Source organism: Electrophorus electricus, chromosome 4 (assembly GCF_013358815.1).
Source record: "Electrophorus electricus isolate fEleEle1 chromosome 4, fEleEle1.pri, whole genome shotgun sequence".
Taxonomy (NCBI): Eukaryota; Metazoa; Chordata; class Actinopteri; order Gymnotiformes; family Gymnotidae; genus Electrophorus; species Electrophorus electricus.
This window is the reverse complement of record NC_049538.1, coordinates 21,957,056-21,979,803: the sequence shown is the minus strand read 5'-3', so window position 1 is coordinate 21,979,803 and position 22,748 is coordinate 21,957,056. Positions and strand designations below refer to the sequence as shown.

The 22,748-nt window shown below is 36.8% G+C and overlaps 2 protein-coding genes across 5 annotated transcripts in view; one reads left to right on the top strand and one right to left on the bottom strand.

Moving 5' to 3' along the window:
* The first annotated feature begins 1,044 nt into the window (after positions 1-1,044).
* On the top strand, positions 1,045-7,229 carry LOC113567593 (protein mono-ADP-ribosyltransferase PARP12-like). 4 transcript variants are annotated; one of them, XM_026995674.2, is made up of 12 exons: positions 1,045-1,412; positions 3,043-3,178; positions 3,463-3,643; positions 4,051-4,188; positions 4,426-4,558; positions 4,739-4,907; positions 5,095-5,215; positions 5,310-5,406; positions 5,641-5,725; positions 5,973-6,103; positions 6,301-6,452; positions 6,622-7,229. In XM_026995674.2, exons 1-12 carry the CDS (start codon positions 1,096-1,098, stop codon positions 6,879-6,881), a joined length of 1,920 nt encoding a protein of 639 aa, XP_026851475.2. In that variant the 5' UTR covers positions 1,045-1,095; the 3' UTR covers positions 6,882-7,229. The 4 variants fall into 4 exon arrangements, with proteins under 4 accessions (XP_026851475.2, XP_026851473.2, XP_026851476.2 ...); XM_026995672.2 differs by having other exon boundaries at positions 3,367-3,643; positions 4,054-4,188; XM_026995675.2 differs by having other exon boundaries at positions 3,367-3,643; positions 6,721-7,229.
* Positions 7,230-13,019: 5,790 nt separating this feature from the next.
* si:dkey-119f1.1 (uncharacterized protein LOC557127 homolog) overlaps positions 13,020-22,748 on the bottom strand; it is a 32,484-nt gene continuing 22,755 nt past the window's right edge. Inside the window, exons 19-27 of the mRNA XM_035525709.1 lie at positions 22,586-22,666; positions 20,157-20,327; positions 19,605-19,742; positions 19,055-19,200; positions 18,347-18,472; positions 16,889-16,994; positions 15,822-15,974; positions 15,011-15,108; positions 13,020-13,522 (exon numbers count right to left, since the gene is read on the bottom strand). Of these exons, the coding sequence (XP_035381602.1) occupies positions 13,435-13,522; positions 15,011-15,108; positions 15,822-15,974; positions 16,889-16,994; positions 18,347-18,472; positions 19,055-19,200; positions 19,605-19,742; positions 20,157-20,327; positions 22,586-22,666 (1,107 nt within the window). The 3' untranslated portion in view covers positions 13,020-13,434. The remainder of the gene's footprint in view (positions 13,523-15,010; positions 15,109-15,821; positions 15,975-16,888; positions 16,995-18,346; positions 18,473-19,054; positions 19,201-19,604; positions 19,743-20,156; positions 20,328-22,585; positions 22,667-22,748) is intronic.

The window sequence follows — 22,748 nt, the reverse complement described above, 5'->3', positions numbered from 1 at the left end:
CAGGTTAAAACACACAAACGTTTATTCATTTTTAGCTGCTTTGTCAAGACAATGACATTAAGGTTATTCACAAACTTTGCTTTTCTAGTTTTTAATCATTTCAACTGCAGAGATGCAAGAGTTTTGCTAGTGGCAAATGCTCAGTAATCAACACAGCTGTTAGCTAACTATCTTACATCATGTGACACTAACTATGTGGGATAAAATTATTATTATTATCATTATTATTATTGTTGTTGTTGTTAATAATAATAAACAAACAAATTAATTAAATGTGTTAAAGAAATGCTATATAACTACATTTTATTATTATTATTATTATTATAAATATGCTTTTTCTTAAATGCTCTGTATTAATTTATTCATATGCGATTCCCTCTAGCGTCTGAAAATCCTGTAAGGGTGGTAATTCTCCTTGTTCCAATTCTCTGAAACTACTACCGTACTAGGACGCTCTCTCAAGCAGTACAGGTGTTAACGCTTAGACACGCTTAGACGCATAAAAGATAACAGAATATACATCGAGGCAACTGTGTTCTCTGTTTATTGGTGTAGTGTGCAAAACATGATTTGTTGTAGAAACCCATGTGCTAAGTATGTTTTTAAAGGTGAATATTTCATTTAAGAATGTTCATGATTTTGAAGTCAATCTTTAGTTTTGCTCGCAATTTGCAAAATTCTGAAGAATTTGAGAAACGTGTTCAAGCATTTAAACAACTGACAAAAACTGTAATCATAGATATAATTCAGGATTAAAGAGTTTAACCATTCAGATTATACAGAGAAACGGTCCTGTAAAACATTCTGGTGACTAATGTTAAAAGATTTAGAGACTTCTTGGCATTCCTGAATGTGATGGCCATTTACAGAATGCACTGTAACATTACGATTGAATAAATTCTTGCACTACCTCTCGGTTAATTGCTACAGTCATTGAAATTATAGCTATATTTTACTTTCTGGAAAATTCCGCCGCCAAGCGTTGGAACTAAACTGGCATTTTCAGTTTCATTTTCATGAAACCGAGGATCATTTCGACAATAAGTAGGTGAGGGAACCAGGAAGTTCTTTACCACAACCATAATAACCTATAAAATGGCATCTATCGTGTCTAATTGTGTACTTAAAGTTCTTTGTGATAACCACGGATCTATGGTTTTCGGGCAACTTGACAATATATTACGACAGAGCATTACAACTGATGATCGGGTACTTTTGCGTGTGTTGTCAGATGAGGCGAAATTCTTTGTTGTGGAAGACAAACAGAAGAGCTCCGCCGATACAATTTTTAGCCCTGAAAGTTTGGTCATAGCGAAAACATTGCTTCGTGTTTGCAAAAACCAAGACAAATGTGACGAATGTGAAGAGCTGCACTTGTGTCGATATTTGGTATGCGGTAACTGTAAATTCGGGTGAGTTCTCGTTACTTATCTTAAACATATTAATGAAGAACGATACAAAACGATCTCATAAATAAGTGGAGAGTAGACCTGACACATATTGGTTGTTTTGGCTCTGCTTTAATTACAGAAAAGTCACCGTCGGTGGTCCTTGTCAAATGAAATAGGATATGGAATTTTAGACAAATAGTAGAGTTTAATAGGTATTTGGAAGTATACGCCTTTAATAGGTATTTGGAAGTATAGCGCCTTTCAGACACCAGGCTGCTTTACAATGATAGTGGTGGGGGAAAAAAGTAAATAAATAAAATGTACACAGATTGACACAACACAATAATTAACAAATAGGGATAAGAAAAGTGTTGGGAAAAGAGGTATGCTTTAAGTTGAGATTTTAAGGAGGAGAGTGTGGAGCAGAAACAGAGAGATTGAGGTAAAATGTTCCATAGTTTTGGGGCCATGATCTGCCTCCTACAGACACCAGTCTAAACTTGGGGATGGAGAGGAGACCTGCATTAGAGGCCCGAAGTGTACGGGTGAATGTGAAGTATCAGCTGTGAAGAACAATTTGGTTGCCAGGATAGTTGTGGGTACTTCTGCATCAGCTAATGAGACATCATGCATTCGGTTACATTTAAAATAAATAGACTTTCACCATCACCAATCTCATCATAAATGAAAATAATAATAAAATGAAAAAAGGGTGTCTGAATCATGTTTCATTAAGCCTATTCTCTTTTTGCACTTAGTGTGCCAGCAATAACAACCTGAAGTTAAATATCGACATCAAGACCAGGAAATAGCAGTGACATAGTTTGATAGTGTCTTTAGACAGAAACCTGCATGTACCTGTACTAAGCAAAAGTGACTTCCAAGAAGACAGTAAAATTATTTGTTAAATTGCTCAATAAGAGCATCTGCCAAATGCTAAAAGGGAAGTTCATATTGTCATCAGAGTAATGAGAAATAGAATCTTATTGGCTTAATTCATAAGATTACTCATGTGCTTAATATATAAGATGGTAACGTGGTGAATGAGAGTATATATAGTTTGTGTGGTAGTAGTTATATTTGTGTGATATAGTGTTTATTGTGATCTAGAACAGGGGTGCTCAACTCTGGTCCTGGATATCTATAACCAAGCTTAATTCCCTCCTCAAATCTCATACATCCAAATTGGTTAACTAAAGCCTTCAGTGTCATCTGACTATTATAGCAAGACCAGAGTTGGGCACTCTCCTATATAATGAAAGTGGCCATGCCTATAATGCCTGTATAATGAAAGTGGCCATGTGGCTAGGTGGATTTGAGGGTGTATTTGCTTGGGTATCACTCTTGGTGATTTTTGTTCATACCTAAGTGAGGTCTATGTTCTTTTAGTGGAACAGAGACCTAAATGTTAAGGGAGGCAAGCTCCAATTTGGTATGGTTCAAATATTATAAATATTGCATCAGTTTATTTAGTATAAATCTACCACATTTTTGCCACAGAATATAAGCATTGTTAATATTTTTTTCTCGAAAAATGCCTGATTTTGTATCTGTAGCATTTGAAACGTTGCCAATTTTGATAACAAATTGTAATTTATCTGCTCTTGGATACCTGCTACCGCAAACACAATCTATATTATTTCAATTCCAGCACTAATTGCAAAAGGTCCCATGACTTGAAATCTCTGCATAATTCTGCACTTCTGGGAAAATTTGATCTTCAGTACCTTGAAACAGAACAAGTGTTTCAACTTTTGCTGCAGAATGACCCTTCCCTTGTTCCAGAGGTGAGTTTTCTTTCTTTTTTTCCCCAAACACATTGAAACACAATTAAGACCTACATTTTAAAATAGATAAATCAATAATTACTAGTCTGATAAATAAGTTTAAGTACAATAAATAACTTTACGCACAATTTTCTTGCATGCCTAGGCCTTTGACACTGGTGTACCTTATCATTATGTGCTGATTTCAGGTTTGCTCTCACTATAATAAGGGGAATGGCAAACATGGAAGTTGTAAATATGAGATATCCTGCACCAACCTGCACCTCTGCCAACACTTCTTACAGGATAACTGTAAATTTGGAGCTGCTTGCAAACGGGCTCATTCATTTGATGCAAATGCTATGAAAATGCTGAATGGCAGAGGGTTCAGTCCAAAAAATCTTCAAATCCTTCACAAAATTTGCAAGAACAAACTTCTCCTTGATGGTAATTACAAAAAACCTATCTCCAAAGGCACAGACAAAGGTATGGGAGAGCTACAATACACTACCATGGTTTACCACAGAATGGCAGGGGTCTGGTAACACAAGTACCAGTAGTTAGTATTCCCCATGTCTTGCCCATAAATCGTTCATTGTTTATTGAGTTATGAGAGCCTGATTTCCAGTAATGACCTTATATACATACATTATGACCATAAAAAAATGTATTCTTTTACTCTCTTGTCACTGGTACATCTATGATCATGCAAACATGATTTTTCCTTAGTTTACCATAAGCTAGATTCAGTGGAGGAGAACAGAATGAAATGATGTTTAACCAGCTGTCTCATGTCTGAATAGAAAGTCATACAGAGTTTAGCAACTGTATTTATATATTCTACACATTTCCAACTAAAGTCTGGTCTGGTTTGCTTTCTATGCTTCTTTCAGTAGGCAGTACTGCAGGCAGTATCCCAGCACCTCTGGGAGGCAGACAATTCAGCAGTCAGCAATCCAGTTCCTACTGCAGTGGGTCAGACCACAATGAAATCTGCCTTTTCTATGTTCGCAAAGGATGCAGTTTCAAAGGTACCAATACCAAAGTGGTACTTCATATGGAAACATTTCAAGTACAAATGAATCCTGCAAATAGAACATGCTTTGATCTATAAGACTCCATAGAAAATCATAATTATAAAAATCATAACCATAGAAAAACATAACCCAGAACTAAATTAATTATTTGTAGTTATGTGGAAATAAACCTTATTTTCTTCAAGAATGAGCATGTTACCAGTGTGTCCCAATCATATGTCTCTCCATTAGAGAAATGTGTCCGTATTCATCATAATCTGCCTTATAAATGGGAGATTTTAGACAAAGATGGGGTAACTTGGAGGCCCTTGCCTAGAGAAGATGATATTGAGAGGGCTTACTGTAACCCAGCCAGTGACATAAGGTATTTATAACTTTATGCTATGTATTGGTTTGACATGCTAGTATAGTAGCTAGTAATGCTTGTTATTGATGTTCAGTAATTGTTCTGTTGTAGCATATAAAAGTTAGATTGTTGCTTATGTCTTAATAATATTATTTGTAAACCAGATGTGTAAACACCATACTGTGTTTCTAACAACAGTTCTGGGCTTCAGCCGGTGAACTTCCTAACTATGAAATGTGCAGGATCACAGGTTCGTCGTCTGTCCACAGCTTCCTCCGTTACAAAACCTCCTCACTTCATCCTGACCACAGAGTGGCTCTGGTACTGGAAGAATGACCAAGGAGCATGGACTGAATATGGACAAGGGGTCAGTAAGGTTCATTCAATATTTCTAATGTAGTATGATATAAATATAAGTTCTGTTGTGCACTTTAACATAAACTTATGTACATGTTTTAAGTTCCTGAGATTAATTACATATATACAGTTTCATTAAAAGCATCCCTAAGAAACATTCAAAATTATAACAATTATTGAAATATTGTCTTTCATAGGAGGATGCCAAACTTTTGTCCCCAGTCACCTCGAATGCCTTGGAGAATGTGTATCTTGCAGAAGTTGATACTGAAATTCCATTCACCTTGGGGAATAATAACTATGTGATATTCCTGAAAGGTAGTTATATCTCAAGCACTGTAAATAAAGCATTGATATTAATAATTATGGAGTTTTTTTGTTCATCAATGCAAATATTTAATTTTCTTTTTAGATATGTATCAAATAAACATAAAATACAAGACAAAAAGAGACATTAGAAGGAGGCCACGATTCATTTCATCAGAAGATGTTATGAGAAAATTGAAAAGGTATTTACAGTATGGAGGTCTACCATCTTATTTATCAATTTAATTTAGCTAGTTCTACTTAAATGGCTTGACAGCTGGGTCAACAATGACCTACCCACAGAAGTGGCGGGAAGTGTAAGGTTGAAAGATTTTTATTTATTATTGGGGTTTTTCTTTTATTAGTGAAGTTTTTTGTTCCATGATGTGTTAGATGTTTTTACTGAAAGCTAATAGTGAGAAATGTTTGGTCTTCAGTGAAGGTTCAGAAAGCTCCAGCTCCTCCTCTGTGGTGGTTCCTGCACACTGGGATAGTGGAGCCTTACCCAGCTACTCCTACAACGTACACACCTTTCTTCTACAAAAAAGAAAACACTTCCATTTGTTGAACTGGAATATTTTCCATTATTGTAATCTGATTATGACTATTGCATTAAAATTATTTGTACTTGATTTTCTAGTTCTGTTCCACATGTTTTTTTACAGATGTAAATGTACTTATCCTTGGTCTCCATATTTTATCAGTGATAAGGTTTAACTGAATCTTTTATGAATAGTTGAGTGTTAATTAGCAAAAATTATACTTTCAGATTGTTCATCTGACATCATCTGCACCTGAGTACAAAAGAGTAGAGATGCTGTTTAAAAGGACAATGCCTACAAGCAAAATCCACAGCATCCAGAGAGTACAGAATCCTTCTCTCTGGAAGGTTTTTCACTGGTAAACGCATTTCAAAGAACTTGGAGGAAAGCTCAACAGCACTGGCTCACAGTGCAGGACTGCAGAATATATAATACCCACAGAACAGCTTGCAATAATGTTTCTATGTGTTGCAAACAAAAAAATAAAAACGTTATTTTTTAGACTCTGTTGAGCTTTAGAGTGATAATGTTATCTATTTAAATGAATTTTTACAGGCAGAAAGAGCAGATGAAGGAGAGGAACGAAGGGAGAGACGTGGATGAGCGGTACCTGTTCCATGGTACAGATGAGTCTCTAATAGCGCCTATTTGTGAGCAGAACTTTGACTGGAGGGTCTGTGGTGTTCATGGATCACTTTATGGGAAAGGTAGTCTACTGTTTTAAAGCTTGATATTGGTGAAATATATGAGTAAGCTTAGACATAACTTGCTATTGTTTTTTTCACTATAATTATAGTGTTTTTTACACTATAATTTACACAGTAATTTAAACTGTAATCCCCATCATAGTGTTTGTTTTTTTACTGTTCTGTACAGGAAGTTACTTTGCCAGAGATGCCAAATACTCAGATAAGTATGTGAAACGAGGAGTCAAGTCAGACTATAAGATGATGTTTGTTGCACTCGTGCTTGTGGGGGAATTCACCAAAGGGACCAGCAAGTACCTGCGACCTCCACAGAAGAAAGGGAAACTGGGCTTTTATGACAGTTGTGTGGACAATGAACTCAACCCTGCAATTTTTGTTATTTTTGAAAAGTACCAAATCTACCCTGAGTACATAATTAAGTACTCTTAAGAGCTAGAAATACACATAGGTATCTGCTGTAGCAAGATAAAATGGTAAGACTACGGTTTATCTTAATCTCATTCACATAAAAATTGCCTGTAGAGGGCTATTTTTGAAATGTGGGGAAAAACAGACAAATTTGTTAACAAATCTGCTTTTTTTTTCTGTTGACCTAATACTTTAGTCACTTATTTTTTTTACACCAATTGATTTAGAAGGTATATGTGGTTAGAATGTAAAGGGTTCTGTCACTCAGTGTTTAGATTTGATCTGTTGTGTTGTTATTAATCACACTCTAAAATCTGAAATTCTGACTATATAAATTCAGAAGAAAATAAATGACGATTCTAAATTGCCTATCCTTATATGACCTGAGCCCAAATAAGTTCAAGTACACTTTGTTTTAGTTTCCCTGGTTATATTCTACTTTGCAATTATATTATTTTATCCTTAAATGACCAGATTTAAAGAAACACATTGCCAATTATCTAACGAACCTGTCATTGCAATTAGTTATTGCTGGATTTGATTGTGGATCTTAGCTGTGCCAGGTCTTCATGAAAATGACACTGATAGGCTTAGTGGAACTTTGCCACCTATCAAAAATGGTTGTTGTGCTTCTCCAGAGTAGCGTTTGCTTCTTGACAACATCGCTGTGTGGTGTCCACTTGTCTGCTCATTAGTAAACTTGACTGCACTGTTGGTTTTACGTGTGACTGTAGAATGGATGGACGGCTATTTTTGTTATTAGACTTGTTCAGTTTACTAGAACGTCGCAGGAGGCTGACGCAGATGTCAGCCCTGCACTCGTCAGTTGATATGATATATGCTATATGACGATATGATATGAGATATGCTATAATATTATGAATCTGTTATTTAAAGATGACAACCATTTTAGCCACAAAAGAGTTACTAATAACCACGATCAAGTTCTCTTTGTAGAAGATGGCAAGAAGAAAGCTAAGTTCACATTCTAGGACCGACATTTTAGTCTTTGCAAAGAATGTCCAAATTTTGAAATCATGATCTCCTGGAAACATCGGCATAAAATGATAAATCAGACAATGACAGTTAATGAATAATTACATACCAAATAATTACTAACTACATACCAAACCCACGAGTCCACCAATCACTACACCTCCATAGTAATAATCCCTCTCCCCCTGAGGAATGCAGGCCTGTGACTTGGGTCACAGCTTGTATGGCAACCCGTGGTGTACTATAATAACCAGAGTGTATCATGGCAACAATTTCATTCAGGGTCTCTGCCCCATGAGTGACCGTAGCATTTTGCATCTACAGCTACGCTGAAGATGTAGTTGAACTTATTGTCCAACTGGCTCTCAATGAGTTTCTCCAGCATCTCCATGCTACATAGCGTGATCTCCTGCCAGTCATTTGAACTTGGAATTTTCAATGTAGTCAAATTTCAGTTGACCCCCAATATCACAGGTACTGAGTGGTCCATAAGGATGTAATAATGCCCATGGTGACCCACCAGATAGTTAGAAAAGTGCACATATCTAGGGGAATAGGGCAAGGAGTTATGTTAGCATGAAGAACAAATATGAATATTATTAAAAATATTAGCGCTCTCGGGAGCTCCCCCCCCCCCCCCAAGCTCAACTTGAGATCCTCTCGCTGTACATTCACAGTGAAAACCACAAAACATATAAATGAGTAGAGATGAGAATGTAATGACAGAAATAAGTGTTTGTGTGTATCTGTGTGTCTTGCTCACAGATTGCCTAAACAATGAGGTAAACATACCTGAAAAGAGAAAGCACATAGTCAGCAGATAAACCTTTACATTTACAGCATTTAGCTGAAGCTTTTCTTCAAAGGGACTTACAATCATGGCTGAGTGCAACTTCTCAGGGGCAGGGTGGGACCTGAACTGGCAACCTTCCAATTATAATTTGAGTACCTAAAACACTGAGCAACCACTGCCCCATTCCATAGCTTAATACTAAAAATCATATAATACTAACTGAGACCCAACCCCTCCTCCAAAAAAAAACCTCTCAAAAACAAAGCAAAGAAGTACTATGGCTTCCCACTGGAGGACATCCTCTGTTGGACATGTATATACAAACACATGTAATGTCACAGTTCACAGTTCACAGTCAGGCTATAGTCTAACCAGACAACTTGACTATGCATTCAATGAACAAATAAAACTTTTTAACAGAGTGAGTCTTTGAAACTCATACAGCTTATTTTAGTATTACTTTAGTAGCAATAAGTGAAGGTGACTAGATTGCTGTAATAGTGAAGATGTTTTGACACTCATCTGATGGGCTTCATTAGTGATCATTTTGTCTCCCAGTTATATGAGGATGAGCATTCTTCAGTACCTTGTATTCCTTACATTGTGTTGTTGCTCTACTTACTTTTACTGCATGTTTTTTTTTTTTTTTTTGCAGACAAAGATAAATAAAAGATTTGTACACTCAACATATCAAAACAAGTGAGCAACATAACATATGCAGTAAGAAATTCTGCACTTGGACATCACTGCTTCAGTGAATTTCAGTGACCATCAGCAATCAATGCTAATGTCACAATTACAATTACTGAAGTAGTGTCAGTAAAAGCAGTTACAAATTGGTGGATATTAATGTTCTTTAGCTTTGATCAAGATACACACAAAGGTGTAGTGCTCATGGCCAGGGAGCATGTGTTTATTCAGCATAAACCATCTCCAAAGAACGAACTGTGTACATAAATTTTAAAGGTCCTAACATGGGTATCATCTCCCTTCATTGGTCATCAGAGACAAAGAATTAACCAATTGGCCACAAAAAGAGACAAGATACACTACTCCATTTACATTTCTGCCCAGTTAGAAACTACTTGGGGTTAATGCTACAAACTGGTGGGTTAGTGCTTCCTTCAGAGGCTATCAGTCCTTGCATTATCTCTGTTCCAGTGCGGTGAAGGTCAGGCCCAGCATACCAGTGTGTACTCCCAAAGCAAAGGCTGGAACAAAGGCCCTCTTTGAGCATAATTTTTTCATAATAACAGATTAATTTTGAATACAAATATGTAGTTCATGAGTAAAACTATATATGAAAGCAACAGAAAAAGCATCAGTACTGCAAAATCCAATAAAGCAATATTCCGACTAGTGCCAGAAAAAAATTAGCTGATGGTTTTGTCCTAATCACATGGTGATGTTTTTCCTCTACCCTGGAAACATGCAAAAGAAGAGGCTGGCAGATATTAAGAAAACACAGACTTACAAGAATAAGACTATGTTGCAGGGTTTTGTCATCTTACCTTTTTTTGAAAGCAGCAATGTTTAATGGTCAAACAGCATGTTTGACTAGTGCTAATTCAAATTATTAATATAGAATTAGTAGATGCATTTACATTTTAAAATACACCCCTGTATTTTGTACTTTCCTAAGTCCAAGGGAATAGCCATAAAAACTACTAAAGACAGAAAAGCATATTTAAAGTAACAGTAAATAAATTACCAAGAGTAACTACAGAACTACCCCCCAAAATAAAGAAAATAAGAAGATTTTCATGCTGGCAGCACAAAGGGAGGGAAAGGTGAGGATAAAGTAAAAATCTTTATTCTCCATGTGTCACACAAACACAAACGAACAAACTGCAAGGCAGAAACAAAAAACAAAACAAACAGTTTAGAATGCAGGCTTGCACTGATGAAGTTCCAAAGGTAGTTTGGTCATCTGACAATGTGCAGCACTAAGGAAAGGAACCTGTGAGCTTAGTGACAGGGAAAACAAGGAAAATGTGAGAAACATTAATACACTGGTGATTGGGACCAGGGCAGGTGCTGTGTGTGGGTATGTGAAGGTGTGGGCGTGTCCCTCCTGCTGGATGGCCGGCCTACCGTGACAAAAATGAGTTACAAGATTGTTTATGGCTAGATTAAATTTCCTACTTCATTATTCATTTATATTATCCAAATATATTATCACCTGTAAAGATGAATTTTGCATGTCTTAAGACACTTTAAATTGGATATGTAAATCACAAGGTTCTATAGCAACTTGAAGTATGTTGAAGTGTCTATCATAAGTAACTGCTCATCAGTTATACAAAATCCAGACCCAAGATCATTCTCTTATCTCTGTGATGCACGCACTCCACAAGCTAACATGGAAAAAAAAAAAAAATCTCTAAGGTAGACAGATTCCCCAAGTAGTCTCTCAGCTAGTTTCAGTTCAAGTATTCCTCAACCTTATTCTCTTTAGTGAGCTTTTGTTCACCTTAACACTGAAGAGGAAACTGTGAATGCTTGGGCAGAGATATAGAGGTCCCTTAATGATGATGCACATTCGCTGTGGCATCGTTTCCACACGCTTCTGCAATTTCACAACATTTATTTCTGTTGCATTATTTTTCCCCCAAGATCTTGTATTGATGATGGGAGATTTGGACCACTGCGCAAAGTCTTCTCCAGCACATCCCAAAGATTCTCAATGGGGTTTGGGTCTGGACTCTGTGGTGGCCAATCCATGTGTGAAAATGAGGTCTCATGCTCCCTGAACCTCTCTTTCACAATTTGAGCCCGATGAATCTTGGCAGTGTCACCTTGGAATATGCCCGTGCATTGATGCAATATGTTCAGTATATTCAGGTAGTCAGCTGACCTCATTCTTTGGGCACATAATGTTGCTGAACCTAGACCTGACCAACTGCAGCAACCCCAGATCATAGCACTGCCCCCACCGGCTTGTACGGTAGGCACTAGGCATGATGAGTGCATCACTTCAACCACCTCTCTTCTCACCCTGATAAGTCCAGATTTACCTTGTACCAGAGTGGTGGGTGCATCAGACCACATGACCTTCTTCCATTGCTCCAGAGTCCAATCTTTATGCTCCCTAGCAAATTGAAGCTATTTTTGCTGGTTAGCCTCACTAACAAGTGGTTTTCTTAAGGCTACACAGCTGTTTAGTCCCAATCCCTTGAGTTCCCTTCGCATTGTGCATATGGAAATGCCCTTACTTTCACTAATAAACACATCCCTGAGTTCTACTGTTGTTTTTCTACGATTTGATTTCACCACAGGTTTAAGTGATCGCTGATCACGATCATTCAATATTTTTTTCCGACCACATTCCATCCTCGAAAATGACGTTTCCCCACTGTCCTTTCACTTTTTAATAATGCGTTGGACAGTTCTTAACCCAATTTTAGTAGTTTCAGCAATCTCCTTAGATGTTTTCTCTGCTTGATGCATGCCAATAATTTGACCCTTCTGAAACAGATTAACATCTTTTCCACGACCACAGGAAGTGTCTTTCGACATGGTTGTTTAACAAACTCACTACATCAGTTAGGGTTAAATAACTTGTTGCCAGTTGAATCATAATCACCCATGCAGTAATTATCCAATGGGAGGCTCTTACCTATTTGCTTAGTTAAATCCAGGTGGTGACCTTTTTTTTTTTGGCCAGGCAGTGCATGTTATATAATTATTGAACATACCATTATGTAATGGATTCATTTCATTTCTAAATAGTTGGTTAACATATTAAACAAAATGGGTGTATGTACATGTGTGTGCAAAAATGAATGACAAAGACTTCCCCTTTAGATGTATACTAAAGTATAAATATCAGTGTACTAGCCTATTGGACCAAAAAGAAAACCAGTTGTGTTGGCGATACCTAACTTGGACAAAACATCAACCCTCAAACCTTCACTCACATACTCTGGAGTTGTTCAAACTGTGTGATGCTGCCGGATGTTAAGGATTAAGCATCATTTTGATTCTGATCCTTAATATTATTATTGTATGATTCCAATAACAGTAATCTAATAGCATGAAGCAGGCTAATATTTGGAATGCAGGAACTTGAATGCAGGGGACTTTTATTAGCTGGTGTTAAAAGACTGAATAATATCGGTGTATTTGCACAGATAAAGGTAACTTATTTTTTTCCCCCTTGACCCTTGTTACACATAAAGAGTTGGTACCAATATATTTGGACAACTTGTAAGACAATGACTGTTTGGAATTTTAGTGTAGTGTGAGAGTTTCCTTTTGCAAGATTGCTATTTTACTTTGGTCTCATAAGGCAATTTAAACTGCATTTTCAGAAATAAAAGTTTCTTTCCAAATAACTATTATAAAAGGTTTTTATAGAGTAGATTGCCATTATATTACATAGTCACATAAATATGTGAAAAATAAAAGACAGCTCACAAAAAAAGATGTGCATTCAGCAATTTTAAACAAAATTCTATATGTATTAGTTTAAAAAATTGTATAAATACAGCGTCACACACTTTTAAGTAATGTTACCTAATGTACATTTAAATTGCAAGAAATGTCACATTTTACTGACAGAACATGTTGCACTACTATGTGAAGAAAACAAATGACAGAACAATTATTTAAAACAATGCTGGACAACACTGGGTGCATCTAACTGAACACTTATATCAAATTTTGATATTGCTGTATTACACAGCACAAAACCGATATGAAAAGGCCAAGGTCTCTTATGGCATGGTCCAGTTTGAACTGTGCTGCTTTGATAATTCTGGAGTCCAATCTCACTTGGCCTCCTCAAGGTTGTCCAAATGGCAGAGTAGACTGGTTGCGGTCTGGGTCATTTAAACGCAGGATATGGGTCAGGTTATTTGGTGGAAGAGAACTGAAAAATAAAGAGAGCACAGAGTAATAAAATGTAGATAAAAGAGATAACAGAGGAATAAATAAATCTGAAGTTCAATGTGTGATGGATAATAAATGTATTAATTCTGATTATATATGTACACATGCACACAGTAAAAATATGCATGTATATCTTTACAATTAATATTTCTGTACACTGTAAAAAAGGAAGGGGCTGTGTTGGTAAGGGGAGGTAAAGAAGATAACACTAGAAAACACTTCCCAATACAATTTTCATCCTTAAAGCCCATCATTATCAAGTGAGATTTAAAAAATACACACACACACACACACACATATACATATATATATATATATATATATATATATATATATATATATATATACATACATATACACACACACATATATATATATATATATATATATATATATATATATATATATATATATATATATATAATATTCACATTTGTAGTGCTGAAACAAAACACAAAAATCAAGTTCATTTATATAAACAGAGAGGCAAGAGTGACCATTGTGTAAAGCAAATAACAAAATCAGCCCATCAACATAAATGTACCAGGATCTCCTTGTGAGACATTTTTTAACCCACTAAAGCAAGCCAGGGATACAGAAATATGACTAGCCATGTTTGAGCCAGAATACAGGACTATAAAACTTCAGCAAAGGCAGAAAGACAATTGACATGTCATGTCAATATTATAAGTCAAAAGCCGATAGAATCAACATAGTAACATTACATCACATTAACATGAACAGTTTATTGAAGTTAGCTCACTGAAGGAGACCGGCACCTCCCTGAGGCTAGTGTAATGGAGACCAAACAGGCAATTCATGTAAATCATGTAGATTGTTGGTTGTTTCTGCAAGCAAGAAAAAACCTTGCTCCCCTTAATCAAACACAACACAGCAGCAGTTCATGTTATTTTTTCAGCCAATCCATAGTTGCCAATCAAAAGTAAGCTCTACATCTTACACAAGATATTTGAAACAGATGTTGACTAAATAGAAATATGAATAGCTAGATTTTGCAGGCATACGTGTGACAATGTGAAAATGCCTTTTACAGGCTGCCCCCCAAAGACCACTATGCAGAAATTAGTCTTATGCACAAAGTAAAAGGAATTCGAATGAAAAAAACATCCTGATTTAGAAACAAGTATGTATATTCCTTTTCTTGCACAATCAAATCGAAGGTTTTATTAAAAATTATGTATAACTGACTCAGTTTTGGGGCCTCAAAATGACATACTAGATACTTTCAGCTGCTGATTACAGTCACCTAAAACCAGTGCAGTGCATTACATTGAATGTTTTTTTTAACCCTTTCAACCAGTATTTCCCAAACCAGTCCACGCAAAACCTCAGACTTCATTTTGGCTCTATTCTCACTCCTGCTGAGTGAGAATAGAGCCAAACCTAGGTATCCAGGACTGTGTTGGCAAATAGTTACATGGACCAAATAAGCATTACTAGTTATTACCTCATGCTCTGTGGAGTGAGGAAAATGAACTGTCTATAGCGCTGGCTAGCTGCTATCTTCAACATCATGTCCATGGAAATTCTGCGGTTCACCATGTCCTGAAAGAAAGTAAACATTAAACAAGCTGATTGTAGGTTACACTAACATCACTTCTTGATTATTTGAAGTTATTGAGATTTCTGACAGTAGTAGTAAAAAGTACATTTTCATTTGCAACAGTGGCAGATATTTTAAGTTGCAGGGGCAAACTGTCACACCCAAAGCACACATTCTAACATCTTAAAACTTGTCATAGGTTGGAGGAGTAATAAAACATTTGCCTGCTCTGTACCTGCTCTTCTGACTTGTTTTGGCTTCATTCAAATTATTTAACAGCAACAGCTGCAAGCCTCTTTTTAGATTAGCAGATTATCATAAATTAAATTAATATAAATTTGTGATGGGTGCCAGTGTTTAGCTGGACAACAGTTAAAAGTTTAAGTTCCTTATGTCATATTCTTCTTTACAATGTTCTTGTCACTGTCCCTCCTAGACAAACCATGTGTAAAACCAAGGTCTGATAACTGAGCTACAGTGAATTAAAACTACTATCTCAATTTAACAAAGCATTGCTACAGAGACAAAAAAAATACATGTAAAATAGAAATAATTAGTAAATAATCCTGTAATATCAGTTATTGTCAAGGAATAAATCCACTTGCTTCCAATATACACCTATGTGGTAAAATAAGTAAAATATTTGTTTATTAGGTTAGCTAAAAATAGAGATGTTTATTAGGCGAGCTGAAATTTTCATGGCAATGTGCTTTACCATGTACACATCGAATTCATCCAGGCAGCGGAATGGAGCTTCAGCTATGGCCCAAAGACTCAAAACAAAACACACAGTGGAAAATGATCGTTCTCCTCCAGATAAAGAACGCATATCACTCAGTGCAGCCTTAGCATTTTCTCCTGGCTGAACCTGATAGAAAAAATTAAATAGGAAAAGAGACACAGCACAAACACACAGAGAGGTCATGAAGAAGGTCCTGTGACCCACAAAAGTTTTTAATCTCATTAGATTAATAAAATCAAATATTTTTCATTATACTTTCAGTATTTTAATACTTTTTCTCCTAATCCTCATTGCTTTGTCTTCACTCCACCTTCCTTTATTTCTAACAAAACACTACCAAACTATATTGAACTGAAAAAGAAAGCCAAGGTGAACTTTTACAAAAACAAAGCATCAATTCAGAGACTAGTAGTAAATAAAGAGGAATATTATATGTGCTCTAACATTAGTTACAGATAATTATTTATTTGGAAAGACAATTACTGTTCCATGTCCCCAGCAAATTCTGAACAGACCTAACTCATTGCTGTGAGCCCCTATTTACAAAACTGATTCTGCTGCTCGTCATGAGGTCAAGGCAGTCCAAGATCCTAATTTTTTCCTATGCACTTCCTGTGACTTATGCGACTGTTCCAGAGACAAAGTCTTCTTTCTTTTAAACTCTCAAAAAATGGTTTCCAATTTTTTGCACTGATTTTGAAAGAAGAGGAAAGTAATATTCTTTGCTCTCTTTTGCAAAAACATTAAACAAACAGTAGAACCTGCTGAAGTCAAGGAAACAAAATCTTTGGTAAGATAAGAGCCTTGGTACATGTCTTAGTTGTGAGCTTTTATTTAGATACTCAGCTTCTGAGTAAAAATGTGTTTTGGAACATACACAGATGTATAGCTCTCCAAAAATAAGTTTTGTGAGGCTATACAAATAAAATGCATAACAAGTATAAGCTATAAATGTACTGACATTTTCAAAAACTGTCCATTCATGATTTAGAGCCCATATTGTTATTCAGTGGCATGTACATTCTTTGGTGAGTTCTTACGGAAATGGAGAGCGTCTCATCCTTGTGGCTGAAGGTCATTTTTCCTGTGTATCCTCTCTGGGACAGCATGGAGTCAAAATAGTACTTGCAACGCACTGAAAGATATCTGCAAGCAAAACAAAATAGATGGATCTGACATTGTATAAGAACATGCCAGCATTTATCTCTCTACCTTGTTCCAACACAAAGTGAAGTTAACTACATATTAATATCCGATGTGCACAGACACACTGGAAACACAAACCCTTCATGCCTCTAATTTTTATATTCAAAGAATCCCTTACATTCTGGAGTCCCTGACAATAAACAGAACTCCCATTTATAACAGAGTCAGTGTCTTCCTCTAAAACTCTGTTTCAAATGCTCCTGTCACCTATTCTCAGTTTATTAGAGGTAGAGGTTAGCGTTCATAGTTCCCACAGCTTCTGCTGGGGTACAAGCAGCAATAATCGATCTAGGACTGAATCTGCAAGAGGCGTAGACATAGTCCCTGTAGTGGGACCAGATTTTAGAACAAATGTAAAGGGAATAACTTTTGCTAATCTGAGTCATCCGTGATGAGTTTTAGCAAGTTGCCTTCAGTTACACTATTTCTGCCAATAATGACTATAGATATAAATACCTATTAGAATCATAAGCAGTGAAATGATTACATACAGGAGACAAACAGAAATTGACATAATTTAACACTACAAACACTTTCCATGTAAAGCACCAATCAGTGCTGTTCTTGTCACACTATCAGACAAATTAATAATTCTATGGTTAGGCTGAATAATGTACACAGACAATCACATACAGCTAAACAGAACGTTTATGCCAGAGACTCAATGGCACCTACACAACTCAAGAAATGGCGAGTTAGAAAAAAGGAAGAGAACAACCCATACATGTTATAGTTTTTTTTATCCTGTGCTGCACTGTATTGTCTATAAGCACTGTGTGTACAATGCTTGCATTTTGTACCGAAGGCTGTGTATTGTATGTTACACTTAAAATCTGGCAATTTTTAATGTAATTCTATTAAAAATAGATATGGATGTGTCATTCATTTCCCACAAAGAAAATTAATTTCATTTCAATTTTTTAGAACTGAAAAATAAATAGATCGATAAAGGAAAATAAATAAACAGATAAATGAAATAAATTTATATTTATATATATATATATATATATATATATATGTATGTATGTATGTGTATATATGTGTATGTATGTGTATATGTGTGTGTGTGTGTGTGTGTGTGTGCGCGCGCGCGTGCGAAGACTTTGAAAAATATAGGCCTACATAAACATTTTCACCAGGGCACAGAACCAGCCTGCAACTCCACCTACACGTTACCCCAGACTGCTGAAATAACTTGCGTTGTAGAGGCAGCCTAAAATAACCAACAGTCAGCGAGGGAAGCAATTTTTTTTGGTGTAATAAACATGTATCATTAGAGATGCGGTGCTTACCTCCTCATTTCAGTGTAGATGTTATGCCGCTTGTTCATAATATTGCCCAGTAGGGTGATGAAGCTCTTGAGCCCCTTTACCTGCAGAGCAGCACCGTTATAGCTCTGGAGCGCATCCTGATATTGCCTGAGAATATAAGACACTTTGGTCAAAACTACAATTTATGGGTTTAATGATAAGCACATATACAACATGCTCTGACATGTTAAATGACACTGTAAGAAAAAGTACAAGAGGTTTTATTTTATGTCACTATTTTTTTTTGTTTTGTTTCATTTAATAGATGCATTTCTCATTTACAGATGAAAACAAATGAAACAGATACTTTAGGTCAGACATAGGAACAATGGCTCAAGTAAGTGAAGATGTAGAGACCTTTTACAAAGAGTTTTGCTAACCAGAATTGTGGATGTCAACATAAGGTCTAGAACACATTGTTCCTGAAATGTTAAATGTACAGCAACAATCCCAAAACAGCTGTCATGATCAAATTCTCTTTTGACCCAGTCTAGGTTGGCTTTAATGAGAAAGGCGTGGTATGAAATGTATGTGTCATCTATGTGTGCCAAGTTAAAGAAAAACAGAGTGAGAGAAAGTTTGATAACTCAACTGACTAATGGGTTTGGACTGATGTGCAATCTGTCATTCCAGGTTTGTCAATATTCATTATATGCCAAATCAAATGTGTATACATATATGTGTATATACCTGAGGATTGTGTCTCTGTCCCCATGCTGGTCTTGCTGTGTGCTGATTTTAAGTTTTAAACGGCTGATCTCACTGTCAAGACTTTTAGCTGTTCTTCTCACATCTGAACGCTCTGGGCAGATTTCCAAGGCTTTTGTTATTGAATTCTGTCAGAGCAAAGCACAACAGATATATAACGTAGAAAATTCACCAAATCAATACTTTTAAAATATTTTATTATAAGCACTGAAAACATGCTGCTGTACTTGGCATGCAAAGGACAACCAATTTATTCTAATACAAATAACCACACTATTAAAGCATATTCATAAAAATATTCATGACAAATTCACTGACAAAGACATTAAGAATAGTCACTATATTAATTGCTGTAATTTTGTAATTTGCACATTTAAATCTTAAACGTTAGTTGTTAGCTGGTACTTTAAAAAGATATGACACAGAAATTCAAATTCTCAGACCCACAAGAGGGGGAAAAAAAGAGAAGTGTATTGGTAAGAGGCTTATTATTCTTTGGAGAATATGAGCCAAATGAGTGATGGCACAGTACCTCTATTTCATGTTCCTTATCCCCCAAGGACTTCTTCAGATCTTGTATGTGGCTCAGGTGCTCTTTACGTTTCTCCTCATAATGTTTCTTATTATGCTTACTCTTCTCCACCACCTGGTCACTCTTACTCAGCTCTTCCTGTTGTGGGGGCAGAGGGAGGGAGTCAAATAAATACATAACATTTCTATGTTAGTCCGAAAAAATGAAAATCTTATAAGAACTAATCATTACCTATTGAGCTGATATCAATACTTTATTTTAAGGGCTGCACCAAGCACTTATTTCGGTAATTGACAAAATGTACAGCAACCTTTGCACTTTGTTACATCTTTAACTTTAAACAATATCCATATATTTAATATAATAGAAGTATCATCATGTAGTTGAGCATAACAAATAAAGACTGAACAAAAACAACTGAAGATTAAATTCTGATGTAACATAAAGAAAGTGTAACCTGGCAATGCACATTTATAATACATAACTAAGGAATTCACTGCATTAAGGAATTGACTAATGTGAAACAGCCCAAGATTACTCGCCATAGCTGACCTTAATGGGGTCTGCCTCCTCAGCCAGACTGTTTATGTCATCTTTGTGCTGGCGGTATTGAAGCTCCACTTCCTCAAAACCACTTTTGAGTGTGAGCATCTGTTGCTTTTCCATCTCATACTCTTCACGACTCACAGTTAGCTTGTCACTTAGCTCCTCTAGTTCCTCTTCCTAAAGGGAGAGGAACAAAGAAGCCTCCATATCTAGAGGGGTCTTGTGTGAAGGACCTTTACATAATTTACTTACTTTATATTATCTATAAATGTTATGACAACAAATGTATTTGTTTGGACCATTAATCCTTATGTCTAAGTTTAACAAATGTTGAACTTTAGCCTGTCTCTCACCCTGAGTAGAACAGAACACAAGATTTGAATAAAAAGGACCGTGTGCATGCTTACAGCTGTCAAACATCACAACAAGACTAAGTTGGGTGCCTTCCAGGAAGGGAGCATTTGAGGAACAGCAAGGGGAGGGCAAGGAAACCACAAGGGTGGCGAGGAACTATAAGAAAGTGTGTGAGAGATCATGTTCGGGATTTGCTCTCCTTGCAGTTGCTCTGTGAGAGAGACTTAGCTGAAGCATTTATCCAAAGCAGCTTACAATTATGACTGAATATAACTTGAACAATTGAGGGTTGAGGGCCTTGCTCAGGGGCCCAACAGTGGCAACTTGGCAGTGGTGGAGCTTCAACTGGCAACCTTCTGATTACATGTTGAGTACCTCAACCATTGAGCTCTTGTAAATTTCATTCATAACTTCACTATACAATTAATTCTGATTTTTTTCACCCATTTCTCCCTACTTACTAATTAGAAGTCTGAACAAGGATTTGTCAAAAGGCTTTGTGACAATGTCAGCAGAGAGTAGTGGCTTATAAATAAAACTGAAAAAAGTGCAAGTTAGCATTTAGGTTATAGGTCAACAGATGATTATGTAAAATTTAACAGAAAGCATTACTGTAAGGGGTGCAGAGGGCAAGTGAAAGCAGAGCTAGTGGTGCTAATGGGGTGGGGGAGGGAGAGAATCAGGAGCCAATAAATGTGAAGTAGGTTTTTTGTTAACCTAGATATTTTTAATTATTTTCTTATCGATGGTATTACAAGAACCGAGGGACAAAAATAGATACATAAAAAGAATAAATGAAAGTCAGATAGCTAGACAGACAGACAGACAGACTATATTGCCAAAAATATTCACTTACCCATCCAAATAATTGAATTCAGGTGTTTCAATCACTTCCATGGCCAGAGGTATATAAAAACAAGCACCTAGGCATGCGTCTACAAATATTTGTGAAAGAAAGGGTCACTCCCAGGAGGTCAGTGAATTCCAGCATGGTACCGTGATAGGATGCCACCTGTGCAACAAGCCAGTCATGAAATTTCCTCACTACTAAATATTCCAGTCAACTATCAGTGGTATTATAACAAAGTGGAAGCAGTAGGGAAGGACAGCAACTCAGCCACGAAGTGGTAGGCTGCGTAATATGACAGAGGGGGGTCAGCGGATGCAGAGGTGTACAGTGTGCAGAGGTCGGCAACTTCCTGCCCAGTCAATTGCTACAGACCTTCAAACTTTATGTGGCCTTCAGATTAGTTCATGAACAGTGCGTAGAGAGTTTCATGGAATCTGTTTCCATGGCCAAGCAACTGCATCCAAGCCTTACATCACCAAGCGCAATGCAAAGCATCGGATGCAGTGGTGTAAAGCATACTGCTACTGGACTCTAGAGCAATGGAGGCGCGTTCTCACTTCTCCATCTGGCAAGACGATGGACGACTCTGGGTTTGGCAGTTGCCAGGAGAACAATACTTGTCTGACTGCATTGTAAAGTTTGGCGGAGGGGGGATTATGGTGTGAGGTTGTTTTTCAGGAGTTAGCCCCTTAGTTCCAGTGAAAAGAACTGTTAATGCATCAGCATACCAAGAGATTTTGGACAATTTCATGCTCCCAACTTTGTGGGAACAGTTTGGGGATGGCCCCTTCCTGTTCCAACATAACTGCACAACAGTGCACAAAGCAAGGTCCATGAATGCGCGGGTTTGGCATGAAAGAACTTGACTGGCCTGACCTCAACCTGAAAGAACACCTGAAGTGGAGACTGTGAGCCAGGCCTTCTTGTCCAACATCAGTGTCTGACCTCACAAATGCGCTTCTGGAAGAATGGTCAAAAATTCCCATAAACCTCCTAAACCCTGTAGAAAGCCTTCCCAGAAGAGTTGAAGCTGTTATAGCTGCAAAGGGTGGGCCGACATCATATTAAATCCTATGGATTAAGATTGGGATGTCACAAATTCATATGCATGCGAAGGCAGACGAGCCAATACTTTTGGCAATATAGTGTAGATAGATAGATAGATCACAAAAACAGATAGACAAACTTCCAAAAATTCTGAAGAGGGGTGAAAATGAGTGTGTAACACTACCAGTGGTTTCAGATCCTCAGACTGCGGTTCTTCCACATTTTGCAAATCACTCATCTGCAAATGAAGCTTCCGGCACTGATCCTACACATTCATGAACAAACAACAACAACAACAACAACCAGTCAGGTATGCTCAAACTTGAGCTACAACCCGCAGAAAATTT

What these genes read in the sequence shown, in the direction of transcription:
- LOC113567593 (XM_026995671.2), top strand. Translation starts at nt 1,096, where the DNA reads ATGGCATCTATCGTGTCTAATTGTGTACTTAAAGTTCTTTGTGATAAC. An exon ending in GGACTGAATATGGACAAGGG is followed by an intron (nt 4,908 to 5,094) that starts GTCAGTAAGGTT and finishes TGTCTTTCATAG; the next exon opens with GAGGATGCCAAACTTTTGTC. An exon ending in TGGATCACTTTATGGGAAAG is followed by an intron (nt 6,453 to 6,621) that starts GTAGTCTACTGT and finishes TGTTCTGTACAG; the next exon opens with GAAGTTACTTTGCCAGAGAT.